Source organism: Oryctolagus cuniculus, chromosome 5 (assembly GCF_964237555.1).
Source record: "Oryctolagus cuniculus chromosome 5, mOryCun1.1, whole genome shotgun sequence".
In the NCBI taxonomy this organism is placed as follows: Eukaryota; Metazoa; Chordata; class Mammalia; order Lagomorpha; family Leporidae; genus Oryctolagus; species Oryctolagus cuniculus.
The window spans coordinates 18,296,829-18,318,512 of NC_091436.1; the positions used below are offsets into that span (position 1 = coordinate 18,296,829).

Genomic DNA, 21,684 nt, shown 5'->3' on the forward strand with positions numbered 1-21,684 from the left:
GAGCTTTCTTCCGGGGTCTCCACGTGGGTGTAGGGGGCCCAAGGCCTTGGGACATCTTCTCACTGCTTTCAGACCATAGGAGAGAGCCAGATCGAAGTGGAGCAGCTGGGACTTGAAATGGCACCCATATTGGATGCCGGCATGGCAGGCAGCAGCTTTACCCGCTATGCCACAGCGCAGGCCCCCAGGAAGACTTTTAAAAGGAGAAGGGAAGTTAGGGGCAAGTTAGGAAAGATAACTGGCTCAGTTGTTTGATCATCAGGCAGGTTTCCAGGGTCAATTCTGATAATCATCTTGACACCAATTAGGTGGAAGTTCCTTTGACATAAAGCTGGTGGTTATGGTGCAGTTGCAGATCTCTAGCCATGTCCCTGTAGTCAGTCCCTGGAATTCTTGAACAAGCATTATTCATTTGTTGAACTGAACAAACATTCTGATTAGTCCCAAGATCAGCAGTTAGCTTTTCTTAATTAGAGTGTGAAAAGGAGCTGGTAGTAGAGCACAGGGGTTAACCTGCCACTGTGATTTCTGGCTTCCCATCTCAGAGTACAGTTTAAATCCTGACTACTCCACCTCCAATCCAGCTTCCTGCCTGATGCACCTGGGAAAGCAGATGAAGATGGCCTAAGTATTTGGGGTCCCTTTCATCCAGGTGAGATGGAGTTCTTAGGTCCTGGCTCCAGCCTGGCCCAGTTCCAGCCATTGCAGTCATTTAGGGGGTGAACTAATGGATGGAAGATCTGTCTCTCTCATCCTCTCTATCTGTCATTCTGCCTTTCACATAAAATCTTTAAATTGTGAAAAGCAAAGGGAGATGCATTCTTTTTTACAGTTGCAGATACATGGCTAGTTACTAAGTTAGAACGTGAAAAGGCAAAGGAAGATACGTTCGTGATGGTTACAGATTTCCTCATTCCCTATCTGGAAAAGGGCCGTTGACTTCATTCTGGATACTTGCTGATTGGGGGTGAAGTGAGGAGTTTTTGGAATGGAAGGCATTGACAGTGTGAAATACATGTTTTTTAATTCTTCTCTTTGAGGGAGTACAGGCCAAAGACTAGCTATTAGGTTTAGATGTTTGCCTATGAAGTTTCTGTGTATACAGAATAATGACTTAATCCCTAAGTAAGTTCCAACACTATTGCTAGGAGTGTTGATCCTCATTTTAAAATTTCTTCAAGACAGTCTTGATTCCAGATGCCATCCAGGAGAACAGATTTGAAAACCAGCCTCTGACCCTTGGAAGAAGGGGTTTAGTGATTCAGAGTCTGTCAGAGTCAGGTAGCCTGTCTCCTAATTTTATCCATACTCATTTTTCACCTGGGAAGAGGAGTTAATATAAGCATAGGAGGACAAATTGTCCACTATACAGATTGCACACTGTTTAGCTAGAATGTAGTCTAAACCTGTCCTTTACCTGAAGCTTCCTTGGCTGAAGACTTTAAGGGTGTTTATAATTTTGTAAGCAGGTTACCAGTTTTATTTATGTTTCCAAATTTTAAGTTCATATTTCCAGTTTTAATTCTTGCCTTCATGTACAAAATCAAAGGTTTTTTTGTGCTTTTTTTAAGCACCTAAGTGTATGTGCTGTATATAGATTCTAGCTTTGGGAGTGAGAAAACAAAGCATCACCTAGTTAGTCTCTCTCTCTCTCTCTCTCTTTAAAGTGACCTTCTGTAGAAGTTGTAACTCGTAGTCATTTTGTGAATTTGTGATAGTTACCATCATGCAGTCAGTAAAAATCCTTTCTTTATAGCCTTTTTATATATATATGTGTATATATTTTCTTTTTCTTTTTCTTTCTTTTTTTTTTTTTTTTTTTTTTTTTGACAGAGTGACAGAGTGGACAGTGAGAGAGACAGAAAGGTCTTTCTTTACTGTTGGTTCACCCTCCAATGCGCGCTGATCCGAAGCCAGGAGCCAGGTACTTATCCTGGTCTCCCATGGGGTGCAGGGCCCAAGCACTTGGGCCATCCTCCACTGCACTCCCGGGCCATAGCAGAGGGCTGGACTGGAAGAGGGGCAACCGGGACAGAATCTGGCACCCCGACCGGGACTAGAACCTGGTGTGCTGGCGCCGCAGCCGGAGGATTAGCCTATTGAGCCGCGGTGCCGGCCAATATATATATATTTTCATTTAGGGTTGATTCCATGTTAATTTACATATTCCCCCTTAATCATCTGTTCTTCATGAAAACACCTCTCTGATCAGTCATCCTATAGCTAGTTTCTATTTGTCCCTCATTGCCAGGCAGGATTTCTCCTGGTTGCTGGTCTGACCTAGTTCTGTGTTGAGGGAGAGTGGCTAACAAACAGGAGTCAATGTTTTTGGTTTTTGTTTTTTAAAGACTGATTTGGAAGGCAGAGTTAGAAAGAAATCTTCCATCCATTGGTTCACTCCCCAGGTGGCGGCAATGGCCAGTGATGGGACAGGCTGAACCCAGGAGCTTGTTGCATGTCTCCCACATGGATACAGGAGTTCAAACACTTGGGCCATCTTCCACTGCTTTTCCCAGGCCATAAATGGAGAGCTGGATCAGAAGTGAAGCAGCTGGGGCATGAACTGGTGCCCATATGGGATGCTGGCATCACAGGTGGTGGCTTTACCTGCTGTGCGACAACTGCGACTCCAAGAGTCGGTGTTAAAACCTTTTAGCCACATATTTGAGCACCAAAGAGGTTTTAGAAGGAGTGGTTCTTAGACTAACTTAACCTGGAGTCCACTATTAAACATAATGTTATCAGTTCTGCAGGCAAGAACCATCATCTCAAAGTGCCCAGCCAGAACTATCTTGCTGCAAGTTTACTTCAGTATGTACAACACGAAAAAATGATTCACCATAAAGTAATGCCAGGTTTAGAAAACTCTAAGTCAGGAAGCCTTAACTCTACTGAGTGAGGGGATGTGAATTTTTTTTTATTTCATGCTCTTAACACACACAAGAACAAGAATTTTCTTTCTTTTTTTTTTTTTCTTAAAGATGGTTATTTATTTGGGAAGTCAGAGTTACGGGGTGGGGGGGTGGGGCGGGAAGAGATCTTCCATCTGCTGGTTCACTCCCTTACAAGGATTCTAAAGTGTGACATACATAAGGTAAATTTTATTCAAAAGGTGAGAAAGCGAACACACACATCTGCACATGGGTTTCCCCACACAGAGAAATATCTGTCATTGAGTGGGCAGTGGGCCAGAAGATTTCCCCAAATGGAGAAGGGGTGGGGAAGGGGAGACAGAGAGGGTACCTGGCAGTCCTGGTGTGTGGTGGAAGAAAGACCTCCTCCCAGTTGTTGCTCTGCTTTATGAGGTCAGAGTGGTGCCTTTCCAGGGGAGAAGTTACCTAAGAATCACAGGGCACCCCCATAAGTTCCACATGGGGCTCAACATCTGTATTTTCATGGCATCTTCCTCCAGGTCCTGGATGAAGCAGATGCATCCTGAGAAAGGGGGTATTTTGATTGACAAGTAGGAGGATAAAATTACACATCATGGCTTGTGACTTCTGGCTGAGTAGTCTTAAACTAACTTCCTGCCTGTTTATCCCATATCATTACCAAGGCAAACTAAGATATTTTTAACTATAGTACCTAATCTTTTTTGAAGTTTAAAGATCTACTAAGGGCCAGTGCCACAGCTCACTAGGCTAATCCTCCGCCTTGTGGCGCTGGCACACCAGGTTCCAGTCCCGGTTGGGGCGCCGGATTCTGTCCCCATTGCCCCTCTTCCAGGCCAGCTCTCTGCTGTGGCCAGGGAGTGCAGTGGAGGATGGCCCAAGTCCTTGGGCCCTGCACCCCATGGGAGACCAGGGTGAACCAACGGCAAAAGGAAGACCTTTCTCTCTGTCTCTCTCTCTCACTGTCCACTCTGCCTGTCAAAAAAAAAAAAAAGATCTACTAAGGAGTGACAGTTTCGTTTACTCACTGCATGTCTGTGCGCCCTGAAAGTCAGGCATTCTGTGGACAGTTTTAGGTATGCCAGTGTTTCACATTGTACTTTATTATGAAGAAAGCAGATTACTAATTAACTTATGCAAATAATTACAATGCCATGAAAAAATACTCATAGTTTGAATTTTAGAGGCATTCAGTAAGAAGAAAAAGTAACTGTTTTTATATTTGTTTACAAAAACTTACTTTACCAAAGTATTGCAAACCCTAGAGATAGAGCTCAAGAAAAAAATTTCTTCAAGTCTAGAAGTCAAACATTTAACTATAGAACCAGCAATATTTTAAGTAAAAGAAATAGGAACCTGCAAATTTTCCCAAATCATCAAGTCTGAAGTAATTATTTCTTGTGTTGTTTGATTTCCATTAGCAGCTTCATCGATTCCTTAGTTTTTTTTTAAGATTTATTTATTTATTTGAAAGTCAGAGTTACAAAGAGAGGAGAGGCAGAGAGAGAGAGAAAGAGAGAGAGAGAGAGAGGTCTTCCATCCGACGGTTCAGGCCATAGTGGAGAGCTGGATCAGAAGTGGAGCAGCCAGGTCTCGAACCGGCACCCATGTGGGATGCCAATGCCTGCGCTTCAGGCCAGAGTGTTAACCTGCTGCACCACAGCACTGACCCCAATTCCTTAGTTTCTTTATTAGAGTTTTGAAAGTCTTAGTCCATTTATCTTTTGTCATAAACCTATATTTACAGATATTTGATAGTCTTTTTTTTTTTTTGGACAGGCAGAGTGGACAGTGAGAGAGAGAGACAGAAAGGTCTTCCTTTGCTGTTGGTTCACCCTCCAATGGCCGCCGCAGCTGGCACGCTGCAGCCAGCGCAGCACACTGATCCGAAGCCAGGAGCTTCTCCTGGTCTCCCATGCGGGTGCAGGGCCCAAGGACTTGGGCCATCCTCCACTGCACTCCCGGGCTACAGCAGAGAGCTGGCCTGGAAGAGGGGCAACCGGGACAGAATCCGGAGCCTGACCGGGACTAGAACCCGGTGTGCCAGCGCCGCAAGGTGGAGGATTAGCCTATTGAGCCGCAGCGCCGGCCTGCAGTTTATCTTAACCGCTAAGCGATAGTCTTAACCGATAGTCTTTTCTAAACGTAAATGTTCCAGAGCAGAACAAGAACTGTGACAAAAGACTTAAAATCACCGCAATTAAAATGTGGATGACATACAAGGAGATTTAGTTATTTTCATTTATACAGCGTTGTAAAAGCACAGTAACGTTTTACAAACCATTCCACCCTTTCAGGTCTCTGGGCCTGTATGGAAGGGGCAGATTCAAAGATCTTTTAAATTCCTCCAGTCATTTTTTATTAAGCTAACAATCACAACAGCTAACAGCACATCAGGACCACCAGGTTTTTACAAATGTTACAAAACCTCTAGAATAGTTACATCAATAACATACCTGTGTAAGTGCAACTTAAAGTTTAGCACAATGCTACAACCTGACAGTACTTTTCATACAATCTTCCTAAGCCTAATTAGCTATTTTTAAAAAGATGTCTTTATTTGAATAAATATTTGAAAGGCAGAGTTATGCAGAGCCCGAGAGAGAGGTCTTCCATCCTCTGGTTCACTCCTTAAATGGCCTCAAAGGCTGGAACTGAGCTAAGAGTTTCTTCCGGGTCTCCCTAATGGGCCAGTGTGTACCAGTTCAATTTAACTCTGTTTTGGAGCTCTTGACTCACCAAAATACTATTTCCTTGCCACCATCAAAAATATTATCAACAGCTGATACCACAGCTGGGAGAAAAGGGATGTCCCTAAATTCCCAACAACAGGGTTGGCTTGCCATGAGCAGCCAGTATACACAAATTGATACAAAGAAACAGATTTATTCAAGAGGCTAGCAGTTTGGGGAGAAAAGCAGACACACAGTCTAACAAGGGATTTTCCCAATTTGCAGGTTAGCAGGAAGACTTAAAAGGAGAAAGGGGAATTGGAGGAGGCTAGGGAAGATAACAGATTCAGTTGATTGATCACCAGGCAAGTTCCCAGGGTCACTTCTGTTAGCTGTCTTGTCACCAGTGGTTATGAATTTGTAAGGGAGAGGGTTCAATTAAAAGGAGACTTGGTTGCAATTTTTTTCCTTATCTGAGGTCTGCTGTTCTTGCTGTGTCCCTGGAATTCCCACAAAGCATTATGCATTTGTTGAACTGAACAAACATTGTGATTAGTCCTACAGTTAACGGTTAGCTTTTCTTAATTAGAATGTGAAAAGTGAAAGGAAGATGTATTCATTATGGTTACAATCCAATATAATACACTTGGACATCCCAGGCAGTTTTAACTGCTATGCCAAATGACTGTCTCTAAACAACATTTGAATCGAATAGAAATGGTGATATTTCTTCAACATGAAGATAAAAGTTATAGTGATTGTTTTCACTTTTGATCAGTTTATTAATCCTTAGAAAGTGAGTAGAAGGAAATATTATCAGTTTCCAGAGATTGTAGGCTATTACTGTCTAAACAAATAAGGCTATGCTCCCAAGAAAGAAATATTATGTATGATTGCTACTGTCAATTTATTTTTAAAAAAAAGATTTATTTTATTTTAAAGGCAGAATGACAGAGAGGCAAGAGACAGAGAAAGAGATATTCTGTCTGGTGGTTCACTCACCAAATGGCTGCAAAAGCCAGGGTTTGGCCAGGCAGAAGCCAGATGCCAAAACTCCATCCAGGTCTCCCCTGTGGGTAGCAGAAATCCATGTGCCTGAGCCATTGTTCACTGCTCTCCAGATGTGTTAGCAGGAAGCTGGATCAGATACATGAAGTAGCCAGGACTTCAACTGGGTGCTCTGATACTTGGATATTGGCATCGCAGACAGTGGCTTTACCTGCTGCATTGTAATTCTCACCCCAAGATTTTAAGATTTTTTTGCACCAAAATAAACTCATCTTTTAATTTCAGTTTTCCATTAACCATTTGAAGACTCTCCATAGCTGTAAACTAAGAAGCATAATAAAATGAACATCCCTGAACTTACCATACATCCTGAAAAGTAGAATGATTGAATGTCGTTAAAGTTTTTGGTGTTTATAGTATTATTTTATAATAGCAGAAAACATTAGGGAATAACCCAAACATTTTATCAGTAGGGTGTAGGTAAATGACATTACATATACATGGTGAAATTCAGTGTACAGGTAGTAAAAGCAATAAGATGTACTGTCAGTTTCTCAGATTTGAAACATCATTACATCTAAGACAAGCCATATAATTAGTAACACTTTTTCAGGGAGGGAGAAATAAAGACATAGTTTATTAATCCTCATTAGCATACCATTTTCATCTGTCACAATAAAGTTTGCGTCCTCAGCCTTATTTCCATTCAGAATCTAGGATTCTTCTGAATTACTGCCTTTTTTTTTTCATTTTTTTAACTTTTATTTAATGAATATAAATTTCCAAAGTACAACTTATGGATTACAATGGCTTCCCCCCCATACCGTCCCTCCCACCCACAACCCTCCCCTTTCCCACTCCCTCTCCCCTTCCATTCACATCAAGATTCATTTTCGATTATCTTAATATACAGAAGATCAGCTTAGTATACATTAAGTAAGGATTTCAACAGTTTGCTCCCACACAGAAACATAAAGTGAAAAATAATAGATGATTTTTTTTAAATGATGATGAAATCAGATTAGACCTATTGTCATGTTTAATCCCAGTGAGAGTCAAGTTGGGAATTGATAATTTCTTTTCTTTTTTTTTTTTTTTTTTTTACAGAAGATCAGTTTAGTATACATTAAGTAAAGATTTCAACAGTTTGCACCCCCATAGAAACACAAAGTGAAATATATTGTTTGAGTACTCGTTATAGCATTAAATCTCAATGTACAGCACATTAAGGATAGAGATCCTACATGAGGAGTAAGTGCACAGTGACTCCTGTTGTTGACTTTACCAATTGACACTCCTGTCTATGGCATCAGTAATCTCCCTATGCTCCAGTCATGAGTTTCCAAGGCTATGGAAGCCCCTTGAGTTCTCCAACTCTTATCTTGTTTAGACAAGGTCATAGTCAAAGTGGAGGTTCTCTCCTCCCTTCAGAGAAAGGTATCTCCTTCTTTGATGACCTGTTCTTTCCACTGGGATCTCACTCACAGAGATCTTTTGCCAGAGTGTCTTGGCTTTCCATGCCTGAAATACTCTCATGGGCTTTTCAGCCAGATCCGAATGCCTTTAGGGCTGATTCTGAGGCCAGAGTGCTATTTAGGACATCTGCCATTCTATGAGTCTGCTGAGTATCTCACTTCCCATGTTGGATCACTCTCCCCTTTATTCTATCGGTTAGTGTTAGCAGGTACTAGACTTGTTTATGTGCTCCCTTTGACTCTTAGTCCTTTCATTATGATCAATTGTGAACTGAAATTGATCACTTGGAATAGTGAGATGGCATTGGTACATGCCACCTTGATGGGATTGAATTGGAATCCCCTGGTATGTTTCTAACTCTACCATTTGGGGCAGGTCAGCTTGAGCATGTCCCAAATTATACATCTCTTCCCTCTCTTATTCCCACTTTTATGTTTAACAGGGATCACATTTCAGTTAATTTTCAACACTTAAGAATAACTGTGTATTAATTACAGAATTAAACCAGTCATATTAAGTAGAACAGATAAAAAAAACTACTGAGAGGGATAATGTATTAAGTTGTTCATTAACAGGGCTATGCTGATCAAGTCACCGTTTCCCATAGTGTCCATTTCACTTCAACAGGTTTCCTTTTTGGTGTTCAGTCAGTTGTCACCGATCAGGGAGAACATATGGTATTTGTCCCTTTGGGACTGGCTTATTTCACTCAGCATGATGTGTTCCAGATTCCTCCATTTTGTTGCAAATGACTGGATTTCGTTGTTTCTTACTGCGGTATAGTATTCTAAAGAGTACATATCCCATAATTTCTTTATCCAGTCTACCGTTGATGGGCATTTAGATTGGTTCCAGGTCTTAGCTATTGTGAGTTGAGCTGCAATAAACATTAGGGTGCAGACCGCTTTTTTGTTTGCCAATTTAAATTCCTTTGGGTAAATTCCAAGGAGTGGGATGGCTGGGTCGAACGGTAGGGTTATCTTCAGGTTTCTGAGGAATCTCCAGACTGACTTCCATAGTGGCTTGACCAGTTTGCATTCCCACCAACAGTGGGTTAGTGTCCCTTTTTCCCCACATCCTCGCCAGCATCTGTTGTTGGTAGATTTCTGCATGTGAGCCATTCTAACCGGGGTGAGGTGAAACCTCATTGTAGTTTTGATTTGCATTTCCCTGATTGCTAGTGATCTTGAACATTTTTTTGATTTGCATTTCCCTGATTGCTAGTGATCTTGAACATTTTTTTTTTTTTAACAGGCAGAGCGGACAGTGAGAGAGAGAGAGAGACAGAGAGAAAGGTCTTCCTTTGCTGTTGGTTCACTCTCCAATGGCCGGCGCACTGCGCTGATCTGAAGGCAGGAGCCAGGTGCTTCTCCTGGTCTCCCATGGGGTACAGGGCCCAAGCCCTTGGGCCATCCTCCACTGCACTCCCGGGCCACAGCAGAGAGCTGGCCTGAAAGAGGGGCAACCGGGACTAGAACCTGGTGTGCCGGCGCTGCTAGGCAGAGGATTAGCCTATTGAGCCACAGCGCCGTCCCTGAATTACTTTTATATTTGGGGAGTTAATGCAACGTCATATGCTGGCTCTTATGATTCTGGCTATTTATCTTTAACCTCTTCATTGCCTTTGAGTTAATAATTTTAAGTCATTTTGAAGAATATTGGGGCTTTCTTTTCTTTTGCTAACATTCTTAGTTTTGCTTTTCCTTGGTTGAGTTACTTATCGCTAGAAATTGAACAGCTGCTACTGAAGCTAATAACTTCAAAGATTTTGATACATTTCGTGTGCTTTATGACTTTGTCTTACCTTTGAAATTTTTATGATCTTGCCTAAATTTGGCAATTATTTATGCCTTTAATTGCAGTGCGCATTGATTGATTATCTCTGTGTATGTGATGCTGAATGATAGTGGAATCCTTCCTAGACCTTCTGAGGATCATATGTCATGTTGGCAATGAAAATGATGCAGTTGGGAATCCCTTTTTTATGGTTAAGTTAGGCATGTGAAGTGTCTGATGTTCTAGAACTTTTCTGCCTTGGAGCTGGAAATTTTCTTTTAATATAATTTTTTTTTTTTTTTTTTTTTGACAGGTAGAGTGGACAGTGAGAGAGAGACAAGGTGTTCCCTTTGCCATTGGTTCACCCTCCAATGGCCGCTGCACCCGGCGTGCTGCGGCTGGCGCATCGCGCTGATCCGAAGCCAGGAGCCAGGTGCTTCTCCTGGTCTCCCATGGGCGTGCAGGGCCCAAGCACCTGGGCCATCCTCCACTGCCTTCCCTGGCCACAGCAGAGAGCTGGTCTGGAAGAGGGGCAACCGGGACAGAATCCGGCACCCCGACCGGGACTAGAACCCGGTGTGCCGGCGCCGGCCTTAATATAATTTTTTAAACTTTTTGTTTAATGATTTTTTATTTAAAAGGCAAAGTGATACAGAGACAGGGAGCAGCAGAGATAAAGAGATCTTCATCTGCTGGTTCATTCCCTAAATGGCTGCAATAGCCAGGCCTGAGCCAGCCAAAACTAGCAGACTAGAACAACATCCAAGTCTCCACGTGGTTCTGCTGCTTTCCCAGGTGCATTAGCAGGGAGCTGTATCAGAAGTGGAGCAGGGGGGCTGGTGCTGTGGCATAGCAGGTAAAGCCGTTGCCTGCAGTGCTGGCATCCCATATGGGTGCCAGTTCAAGTCCCAGCTGCTCCAGTTCCAATCCAGCTCTCTGCTATGGCCTGGGAAAGCAGTAAAAGATGGCTCAAGGACTTGGGCTCCTGCAACCACATGGAAGACCCAGAAAATGCTCCTGGCTCTTGGCTCCTGGCTTCGGATGGGCCCAGATCCAGCCATTGCAGCCATTTGGGAAGAGTAAACCAGCAGATGGAAGATGTCTCTCTCTTCTCCTCTCTCCCTCCTTTCCTCTTTGTGTAACTCTACCTTTCAAATAAATAAATCTTAAAAAAAAAAAAAAAAAAACTGAGAAAAAATGAAAAAATGTTAAAATGTAGAAAAGCATACATTTTATTTTTTTAAGGTTTATTTATTTATTTGAAAGGCAGAGCTACAGAGAAGCAGAGGCAGAGGGAGAGGTCTTCCATCCACTGGTTCACTCCCCAGATGGCCGCAATAGCCGGAGCTGCGCTGATCGGAAGCCAGGAGCCAGGAGCTTCTTCCTGCTCTCCCATGTGGGTGTAAGGGCCCAAGGACTTGGGCCATCTTCCACTGGTATTTCAGGCCCTCGCATAGAGAGCTGGATCAGAAGAGGAGCATTTGGGAGTAGAACTGGCACCCATATGGGATGCCAGTGCGTCAGGTCAGGGCTTTAACCCGCTGCACCACAGCGCTGGCCCCAAGACTTTAAATTTTTTAACTCCTTCTCTTCCTTTCTGTTTCTGCTTTCAAATTAACGATCTTTTTCTTGACTTTTTCCCTTATTTATAATGCAGTCCTGTGTCACTCAAGGGCAGGGATGTTTTTTGTAAAAATACATGTATCATTGGGCCCTTTTTTGTGTGAACATCACAGGGGTATACACAAACTCAGATGGCATAGGTCATTCACTGGACATGGCCTCTTGATGTAGTGAAGAGATGAGGGAAACACAAGACTGCTGCCCAAGTAACCCAGTATACTGTTTTATAGGATACTTTTTTTTTTTTAATAAGTAGAGGGTGCACACTGTAAAATAACAATAGAATGCATAGTGTAATAAATAACATAACCCAGTAATACCACCTTTTATCATTATCAGAAAAAGCCAGTTATGCTTCCCAAACCAATCCCGTAGGACGCTCTGCTTCTGGTTAGCCCACCTTCAGCTTCCCCATGCCAGCATTCAGAGCATACTTAAAGTCTTCCCCTTTTTTCAGTATAAAACTTTCCTAACCCTCTGCCTGCCTTCAGATGAGCATAAGTGACAGTGGCTGACACTCTTCCAATAGCACAGTCTGGATAGATATAGCCTTTGCTTGTTCTCATTTGTGTAGTCTTTGTCAATTTCCACAATACCATGAAGCATCTTTTGAATTTATATTTTATTTTACTTATTTATTTTTGCTGTAACAAATCCCAAAATATCAGTAGCTTAAGACAAGGGAGATTCCTGTCTTGGTCACACAGATTCCAGTGGGGGTCAATAGGGATTGTCCGTCCAGTGGTTTAAGGATTAAGGATTCACATTCCCTTCATATTATTGAAGCCCCATCTGAAAATGAGCATCTAGACTGAGGTCATCTTTCGCTGTTACCAGTGACATTGCAAGGAACATCCTTCGTCTTCACATAGTTGTATGTATATTCATGGAGCTGTATGGCACTGATACTCTTTTTTTTTTTTTTAATTTATTTATTATTTTTTTGACAGGCAGAGTGGACAGAGAGAGAGACAGAGAAAGGTCTTCCTTTGCCGTTGGTTCACCCTCCAATGGCCGCCGCAGTCGGCGCGCTGCAACCGGCGCACCGCACCGATCCGATGGCAGGAGCCAGGTACTTATCCTGGTCTCCCATGGGGTGCAGGGCCTAAGGACTTGGGCCATCCTCCACTGCACTCCCTGGCCACAGCAGAGAGCTGGCCTGGAAGAGGGGCAACCAGGACAGAATCTGGCGCCCCGACCGGGACTAGAACCCGGTGTGCTGGTGCTGCAAGGCGGAGGATTAGCCTAGTGAGCTGCGACGCCGGCCTGGCACTGATACTCTTAAACCTTGTCTCATTCATCTCATAGATGTTACCTACTCTAACCATTTTATGATGCAGGAGTCAGTTCAGAGAATTAAGTTTCCAAGTCTGCATTGCTAATGATTAACAGAACAAGAAGTTGAATCCCATTTTTGGTTGTTATTGTTTTTTTCATTGCAAATGCTGTTTTTCTTTTTTTTTAACCAGCTTTAGAGTTTTGACATGTATGTCTAGAAGAGCATGACTAGAATTAAGAAGCACTTAAGAAAATGGGAATGTTTAGGATGCACATGTTTATTTCATTTGTTTTAAAATACATATTTATTAAGCATCTGCTATGTGCCAGACTTAGTTATTGGTGGTGGACAATGGTTACAGGAAATACAAGGTCCTATATTCTCGGGGAGATTTTATTTCAGTGAGGAGAAATCTACAACAAAGAAGTAAAGCAATTTTAGATACTATAAAATTCTATCAATAAAAAGAAAACCAGGTCCTGGCAGGGTAATACAGCTGGCTAAGCCACTACTTGTAGCACTGGCATCATATATGAATACTAGTTCAAGTCCCAGCTGTTCTACATCCAATCCAGCTCCCTGCTAATGTACCTGGAAAAGCAGCAGAAGATGGCACAAAGACTTGAGCCTCTGCCAGCCATGTGGTAGACCTGGATGAAGCTCCTAGCTCCTGGCTTTGGCCTGGCTCAGTCCTGGCTGTTGAAGCCATCTGGAGAGTGAACCAGCAGATGAAAGATCTCTCTCTGCCTGTCTCTCTCTCTCTATGTAACTCTACCTTTCAAATAAGCAAATCATTTTGGGCAAAAAAGAAAACAGACTGCATTATGGCACAGTGAGCTAAGCTGCCATTTGCAGCACTGGCATTCCCATATCAGAATGGCATTTCAAGTCCTGGCTGCTGCATTTCACATCTAGCTCCCTGCTAATATGCCTGGGAAGGCAGCAGAGGATTGCCCAAATGCCTGGGCTCCTGCCACCTGCATGAGAGATTGATGTTCCAGTCTACTGGTTTTGGCCTGGTCCAACCCTAGCCATAGTGGTCATTTTGGAAGTGAACAACAAAAAAAAAGCAAGTGAACAAGCAGATGAAAGATATCTCTCTCTGTCTTTCTCTCTTTCTCTTTCTCTTTCTCTTTCTCTTTCTGTTACTCTGCATTTCAGATAAATCTTTGAGAAAAAAAGAAAAGAGTGTAATCTGGTGAGTAGGCAGAGGCTCTTTGAAGAGGTAACAGAACTGAGATCTAAATGACAAGAAGTCTCTTTCACCCCCATTTCCACTTCCTCCCTGCCTGTATATCTGTCTGTTTATTGATGGATCTATCTATTGATAGATAGATTGATGTAACATGAATGGTAGTCACACTTAATTAGAATAGAAATTAGCTCCCAGTAGAGGATAATTAGCAGTGTTTCGAATACTAGCAATATTACTTACATACTATTTTAGCCAAACTCTCTAAATTTGTAGTTCTCATATCTATAAAGTAGCAAACCTACTGCACAGAGACATTCAGACCACTAGATCAGAAGGTAGACAAATTGTTTAGTGCTGGCCTGTAACAGGCTCTTGGTAGGCACTGAGTGAGGTTTCATGATGCTGCACATGATGAAAACATTTCTTTTTTTTTTCCTAAAGATATTTATTTATGTATTTATTTGAAAGGCAGAGTTATGAGAGAGAGAGAAAGACAGAGGTATCGTCCATCCACTTGTTCACTCCCCAAATGGCTGCAACAGCTGGGGCTAGGCCAGACTAAAGTCAGGATCCACGAGCTTCTAATGGGTCCCCCACGTGGGTAGCAGGGGCCCAAGCACTTGGGTCATCTGCTGCTGCTTTCCTTTGCGCATTCGTGGGGAGCTGGACGGAAAGTGGAACAACCTGGACATGAACTGGCTCCTATATGGGATTCCGGCATTGCAGGAAGCAGCTTTACTCACTATGCCACAGCGCCGGCCTCAAATATTTCTGACAGTTACCGCAGATCACAAATGGAATGTTTCTTGAGTTAGTGATTCCCTGTTAGTGGGACATTTAAGTAGACGTTAGTTGAGTATTCTTTCAGTGTTTTATAGAAGACATTCATGCCTAAGTGAGGAAAAGACAAGCTGACCTCACATGTCCTTTTCCTGTCCCATTGTTGATAAGCCTACTGTCTTTATAGTCGTGTTGTACAGTTAAGAAACTAAACCCAAGTATCTGTTTTTGAAGCATATAGGTGTCTTCTGGACTGGTGTTTTTAAAATCTTTTTTTTTTTTTTTTTGACAGACAGAGTGGACAGTGAGAGAGAGACAGAGAGAAAGGTCTTCCTTTGCCGTTGTTTTACCCTCCAATGGCCGCTGCGGCCGGCGCACCGCGCTGATCCGATGGCAGGAGCCAGGTACTTATCCTGGTCTCCCATGGGGTGCAGGGCCCAAGCACCTGGGCCATCCTCCACTGCACTCCCTGGCCACAGCAGAGAGCTGGCCTGGAAGAGGGGCAACCGGGACAGAATCCGGCGCCCTGACCGGGACTAGAACCCGGTGTGCCGGCGCCGCTAAGCGGAGGATTAGCCTAGTGAGCCGTGGCGCCGGCCTAAAATCTTTTTATAGGCAACAATACTCAGGGCAGGCATTTGGCACAGCAGTTAAGTCACTGCTTGGGATGCTTGCATCCCATATCAGAGTGCCTGGTTCAAGTCCTAGCTATTCTGTTTCCCATCTAGCTTCCTGCTCATGTGCATCCTAGGAGGCAACAGGTGATGGTTCAAGTACTTGGGTCCCTTGCCGGCACCGCAGCTCAATAGGCTAGTCCTCCGCCTCCGGCGCCGGCACACCGCGTTCTAGTCCCGGTCAGGGCACCGGATTCTGTACCAGTTGCCCCTCTTCCAGGCCAGCTCTCTGCTGTGGCCCAGGAGTGCAGTGGAGGATGGCCCAAGTGCTTGGGCCCTGCACCCCATGGGAGACCAGGAGAAGCACCTGGCTCCTGGCTTCGGATCAGCGCGGTGTGCTGGCCGCAGCGCGCGGCCACGGCGGCCATTGGAGGGTGAACCAACGGCAAAGGAAGACCTTTCTCTCTGTCTCCCTCTCTCACTGTCCACTCTGCCTGTCAAAAAATAAATAAATAAATAAATAAATAAATAAATAAAAAATAAAAGTACTTGGATCCCTGCCACCCACTTAGAGACCTGGATTGAGTTCTGCTCTCCTGGTTTCAACTTGGCACAGCCCTGTCTGTTGCAGGCATTTGGGAAGAGAACCAATGGAAGGTAGATCTCTCTGAGTCTCTGTCTCTCTCTCTCTGATGCTCTGCCTTTCAAATAAAATGAAAATTAATTAAAGGGACCATACCTGTTCTTTAAGAAATCTTACCCTGAGATCTAATTTGTACAATCAAAAATTGGAGCTGCTGAGTGAGATTGGCAAGGAGAGGTTGTCTGTTATATTGTTGATTTAGTACTCTCTTGAATTTGTATTTGCTTTATATGCTTACTAAGGCGTGCTTTTTTAAATATAATTTTTAAAAATATTATTTATGTATTTGAAAGGCAGAGTTAACACAGAGAGGGAGAGACAGAGAGAGATCTTCATCTGCTGGTTCACTCCCCAAGTGGCCACAACAGCCAGGCTGAAGCCAGAAGCCAGGAGCTTTTCTGGTTAGCAGTCGCCCAAGCACTTGTGCCATCTTCTGCTGCTTTTCCCAAGCCATTAGCAAGGATCATAAGTGAAGCAGCCAGGCCAGGAACCTGTGCTCATATGGGATGCTGGCATTGCGGGCAGCAGCTTTATCTGCTGTGCCACAATGCCAGCCCCAAACTCTGGCATTCTTAAAAATTACCATCATAACTATTGCTTAAGGTAAATAAGGTAAATCCATTTTATAGACTAGGAAATAGGCACTTGTCCTGATCCTAAAGTAGTCCTTAACGGAGCCAGAACTATAACTTGTTCTCTTAACTTCTGTATCAGTGAGGTGTTCCCCTAATACCCAAAACTGCTTTACTAATCACCTTATAGTTTTTATTATTTATTTTTTTCTTTTATAGGGTTAATTGTGTAGAGTATAAAGAATTTAATATTCCTGGGAAGTTCACAAAGGATCATTTCCACTTTTACTGAAGAGAAAGTTTTGAATCTATCAAGGAGCTCTTAAAGAAGTCCTTTGTGTGGGCTACATACATAGATGTTTTCATGAAGAGGAGTGAAAAGCCAGAAGGTTACAGGCAAATGAGGCCTAAGACCTTTCCTGCCAGTAACTACACTGGCAGCAGTCGGCAGATGTTGCAAGAAATTCGGGAATCTCTTAGGAATTTATCCAAACCATCTGATGCTGCAAAGGCTGAGCATAACATGAGCAAAATGTTGACTGAAGATCCTCGACAAGTTAGGAATCCACCCAAATTTGGGACATATCACAAGGCCTTGCAGGAAATTCGAAACTCTCTGCTGCCATTTGCCAATGAAACCAGTTCTTCCTCCAGGAGTACTTCAGAAGTTAATCCACAGATGTTTCAAGACTTGCAAGCTGCTGGATTTGATGAGGTAAGAATTTTTAAAGACAAGACAAAGAAATCTCACCTTATGCTTTGTAAAACTTTTTAGGTACTCTCATGCTGAAATGTTTCTTTTAAAAGCATTTAGCTATGTATACATACAATGTGTCTGTCAATGAAGAATGTTATGTTTACAAACATAACAAAGTCATTGTTATTTCTTTAGTTTCTTCTGTTATACATTATCACTAAATTCTGGAGTTTCTAAAATTTAAAAAGCTAGGTTATGAAGTCACAGTGGAAATGCAGTTGAAGAAAGCTGCAAGTGAGGCTATGGGAGAGACTTCTGTGTGCCACACCAGCTTGATAAGCCGAGCAGCTATCGGAGAAATAGTAAGTCCAAAGATACGAAGCTGATAGTAAGGAGAAAGCATTATAATCATAGATTTGATTGAGTGGTTGTGTTCATATCACCCTTAGGTTCAAATGTGAAATTAAAAAAAACTATTAAAATTTCACTTTACGCTCACTATGCCCAGTTCTTTTAGTATTTACTTTCAGAACTCATTTTGAATTTTTATAGCACATTAATTTAAATCATATTTTGGTTATTAATAAAATTTGATTCCTATGATAACATACCTTGTATGAATTTTAAAGATTTATTTATTTGAAAGACAGTTACAGAGACGGAGAGAAACAGAGACAGAGGTCAATCTTCTATCTGTTGGTTCACTCCTCAAATAGCCACAATAGCCAGGGCTGGGCCAGGCGGAAGCCAGCAGCCAGGACCTTCTCCATGTGGGTGCAGGAGCCCAAGCACTTGGAACATCCTCCGTTGCTTTTCCAGGTGTATTAGCAGGGAGCTAGACTGGAACTGGAGCAGCCCGGACTTGAACTTGGGTCCATATGAGATACCAGCATTGCAGATGGTGTCTTTACCCACTGTGCCACAATGCTGGCCCCACGTATGAATATTTTAGGTGGCAGAAATTGTTTAAATAAAAATTGGGTCAGCGCTGTGGCTCACTAGGCTAATCTTCCACCTGCAGCGCCGGCACCCCGGGTTCTAGTCCCAGTCAGGGTGCCGGATTCTGTCCCAGTTGCTCCTCTTCCAGTCCAGCCCTCTGCTGTGGCCCAGGAGGGCAGTGGAGGATGGCCTAGGTCCTTGGGCCCTGCACCCGCATGGGAGACCAGAAGGAAGCACCTGGCTCCTGGCTTCGGACGGCGCAGCGTGCCGGCTGCAATACGCCAGCCGTAGCGGCCACTTAGGGGGTGAACCAATGGAAAAAGGAAGACCTTTCTCTCTGTGTCTCTCTCTCTCTCACTGTCTAACTCTGCCTGTCAAAAAATAAAAATTAAAAAAAATAAAAATTGGTTATAGAAAACATAACTAATCTGGGTGCCTCTTGTGTTCCTCCTGGCAAGTTTGCACAAAGAATGCATATGATGGTATTTTGCTTCTTGGCTTTTTAGGATCTCCTTTACCCATGTTTGGTTATTTTTCCTCAGCAAGGCACAGAGTCGCCCAGTACCTATCTGGCTGTCACTTGCCCTAGCACTGTCTCTGTGGAAGTCAGTGTACTGCAATGGCTATCTAAAGTATTCTTAAAAAAAAAAAAAAAATTATTTGAAAGAGAGGCAGAGAGAGAAAGAGGACTTCTATCCTCTGGTTCACTCCCAAATTGGCTGCAGCCAGAGCTGTACTGATCCAAAGCCAGGAGCCTCTTCTGGGTCTTCCACATGGGCTCAGGGACCCAAGGACTTGGGCCATCTTTCACTGCCTTCCCAGGCCATAACAGAGAGCTGGATTGGAAGTGGAGCAGCTGGGACTTGAACCTGAGTCCATATGGAATGCCGGCACTGCAGGTGGCGGCTTTTCCCACTACACCACAGAACCGGCCCCTAAAGTATTCTTAAAATACTGGATTTGCACTAGAAAATAGAGCTGGAATAATGTTTTTCTAGACTATTAAGGAAATTCTCCAGAGCACATTTTTCCTAATACTCCTTTAGACAAAAGGCAAAGAACACAGAGAATCATTGACCTTTTTCTTTCCTTTTACATGTTGTTCAGGAAAGAGAGTTTATAAAATCACAGGCTGTAAAGGCCCTTATGTGATAATGTATGTGTCAGGTAGGTCATCCAGTAGATGTATGAGCCCATCAGTCAGGATAGTAAGTCATACCAGATGTGGCCCATATCTTTAATGGACTTCAATATTCTCTCAGTTTAGACAGTTTTAAGAAATCTAAAGGGCCGGCGCTGTTGCATAGTGGGTTAAGCTGCTGTCTGCAGCTCCAGCATCCCATATGGGCACCTGTTCCAGTCCCAGTTGCACCACTTCCAGTCCAACTCTCTGCTAATGCACTTGGGAAAGCAGCAGCAGATGACTCAAGAGCCTGGGCCACTGCACCCACGTGGGAGACCTGGAAGAAAATCCTGGCTCCTGGCTTTGGAAGGGCCCAGCTCCAGCCATTGCAGCCATCTGGGGAGTGAACCAGCGGATGGAAGATTCTCTCTCTCTCTCTCTCTCTCACTCTCTCACTCTCTCACTCTCTCTCTCTCCAACTTTGCCTTTCAAATAAATAATAGTTTTAAAAAATAAAGAAATCTAACACATTAGTCAATGTTCTCTTGTTTATTGGCAGTAATAACCATAATTATTTTTGCATTACAAAGATGTTTGCTGTATTGTAATCATACTTCAAAATGGTCACCTTATGTTATTAATAACCCATTAAGCAATGTTGCTTCACTGAAAGCATTTTTTTCATTTATTGTTCCTCATTTATCCAAATAGTGAAGGTATGCTATTATTTATACCGGTGGTATAAAGTATATGGAAATCTGCTTCTGCCTCTGCGAAGCACTCAAACTAGTAACTTCCCATTAGTTTGTAGAATTTATATTGTTCAGTGTCCTAACTTGATACATCAAAATTCTTATAAAGTTTTCACATCACTCATTTTATCACTTTATAAGTCCTAACCTATTCCTGTTATTTTCTATGTCAAGTTTAAAGTAGTTCCTTTTTGAGGCAGGGACTGTTTCTTGTGACTGTAAAATTAAAAGGTCAAATATTTCAGTTTATTTTCTCATAAAAATCTTAAATAGGATTAATGTACTATTAGACCACATAAATATATAATTACTAGAGTGTGTTTTTTCTCATAAACATTAAAAACAAGAGTGTAATTATCATGTAAGACTTCTGTTTCCAAGTTACTGATTTGACTGTGTTCTTTTTCATATTAGCGCCAACACCTCCACTTAATGAACAATGTTGATGTTGATGTTGTTACAGATGGAAGAAAATTTCAAACAGAGGAATGAATATTTAAAAAGCAAAACCAGCATAATAGTCACCAAAATCTCAGTCTGAAACTTCAGTACATTTAACATGATTCCCACAATACTGAAAAACATAGTGGGTGCCAGTTCTTTTGCCAACAGAGGTGGCACTGCCATACGGTAATATTATAAATGCAGTTACAGTCAGTTGGCTTAACAAGTTTTAAAATTAAGTACTCCCTGATGAATTTTAATTTTGAGTGATTTATATTATTTTAAATTTCACATAAAGTGAGATTAATTTCTTTATATCTTATTATAGAATTGCAGTTTGATTGGCATAAAATGTGACCACATTGTATCTTTGTATCAGTTAGGGATTGAGTTTGATTTGCTTTCAACAAAGGAAAAATGCAAATATGATGCTTTAAACAAAGTTAGTGATTCATTTTAGACAGCTCTCATTGGTTCACCTGTTAAGGATTTTTTTTTAAGGATTTATTTATTTGAAAGTCAGAGTTACACAAAGAGAGAAGGAGAGTCAGAGAGAGGTCTTCCATCTGCTGGTTCACTCCCCAGTTGGCCACAGTGGCTGGAGCTGCACCAATCCGAAGGCAGGGGCCAGGAGCTTCTTCTGGGTCTCCCACGTGGGTGCAGGGGCTCAAGCACTTGGGCCACCTTCTTTTTTTTTTTTTTTTTTTAGGATTTATTTATTTATTTGAAAGTTAGAGTTACACAGAGAGAGGAGAGGCAGAGAGAGAGAGAGGTCTTCCATCTAATGGTTCACTCCCCAATTCACTGCAATGGCCAGAGCTGTGCTGATCTGAAGCCAGGAGCTTCTTCCGGGTCTCCCACGTGGATGCAGGGGTCCAAGGACTTGGGTCTTCTTCTGCTGCTTTCCCAGGTCACAGCAGAGAGCTGGATTGGAAGTGAAGCAGCCGGGTCTTGAACCGGCACCCATATGGGATGCCAGCACTTCAGGCCAGGGTGTTAACCCACTGTGCCACAGCGCCGGCCCCATGGGCCACCTTCACTGTTTTCCCAGGCCATAGCAGAGAGCTTGATTGGAAGTGGAACACTGGGACTCAAACCAGCGCCTACATGGGATGCCGACACTGCAGGCGGCAGCTTTACCTGCTGCACCACAGTGCCGGCCCCAACCTCTTAAAGATGTTAGAGCCTAGCACTCATATG

The 21,684-nt window shown here is 42.8% G+C and overlaps 1 protein-coding gene across 3 annotated transcripts in view; it reads left to right on the forward strand.

Annotated features, from left to right (window-relative positions):
- Positions 1–21,684, forward strand: part of LATS1 (large tumor suppressor kinase 1) — a 61,770-nt gene that overhangs the window by 1,585 nt on the left and 38,501 nt on the right. For 2 of the 3 annotated variants that reach the window (XM_002722434.5, XM_070073425.1), the window contains exon 2: positions 16,749–17,244. In XM_002722434.5, the coding sequence (XP_002722480.1) occupies positions 16,894–17,244 (351 nt within the window). In that variant the 5' untranslated portion in view covers positions 16,749–16,893. Of the gene's footprint in view, positions 1–16,748; positions 17,245–20,503; positions 20,671–21,684 lie in introns of all 3 variants that reach the window. The other variant, XM_070073424.1, reaches the window with a different exon arrangement.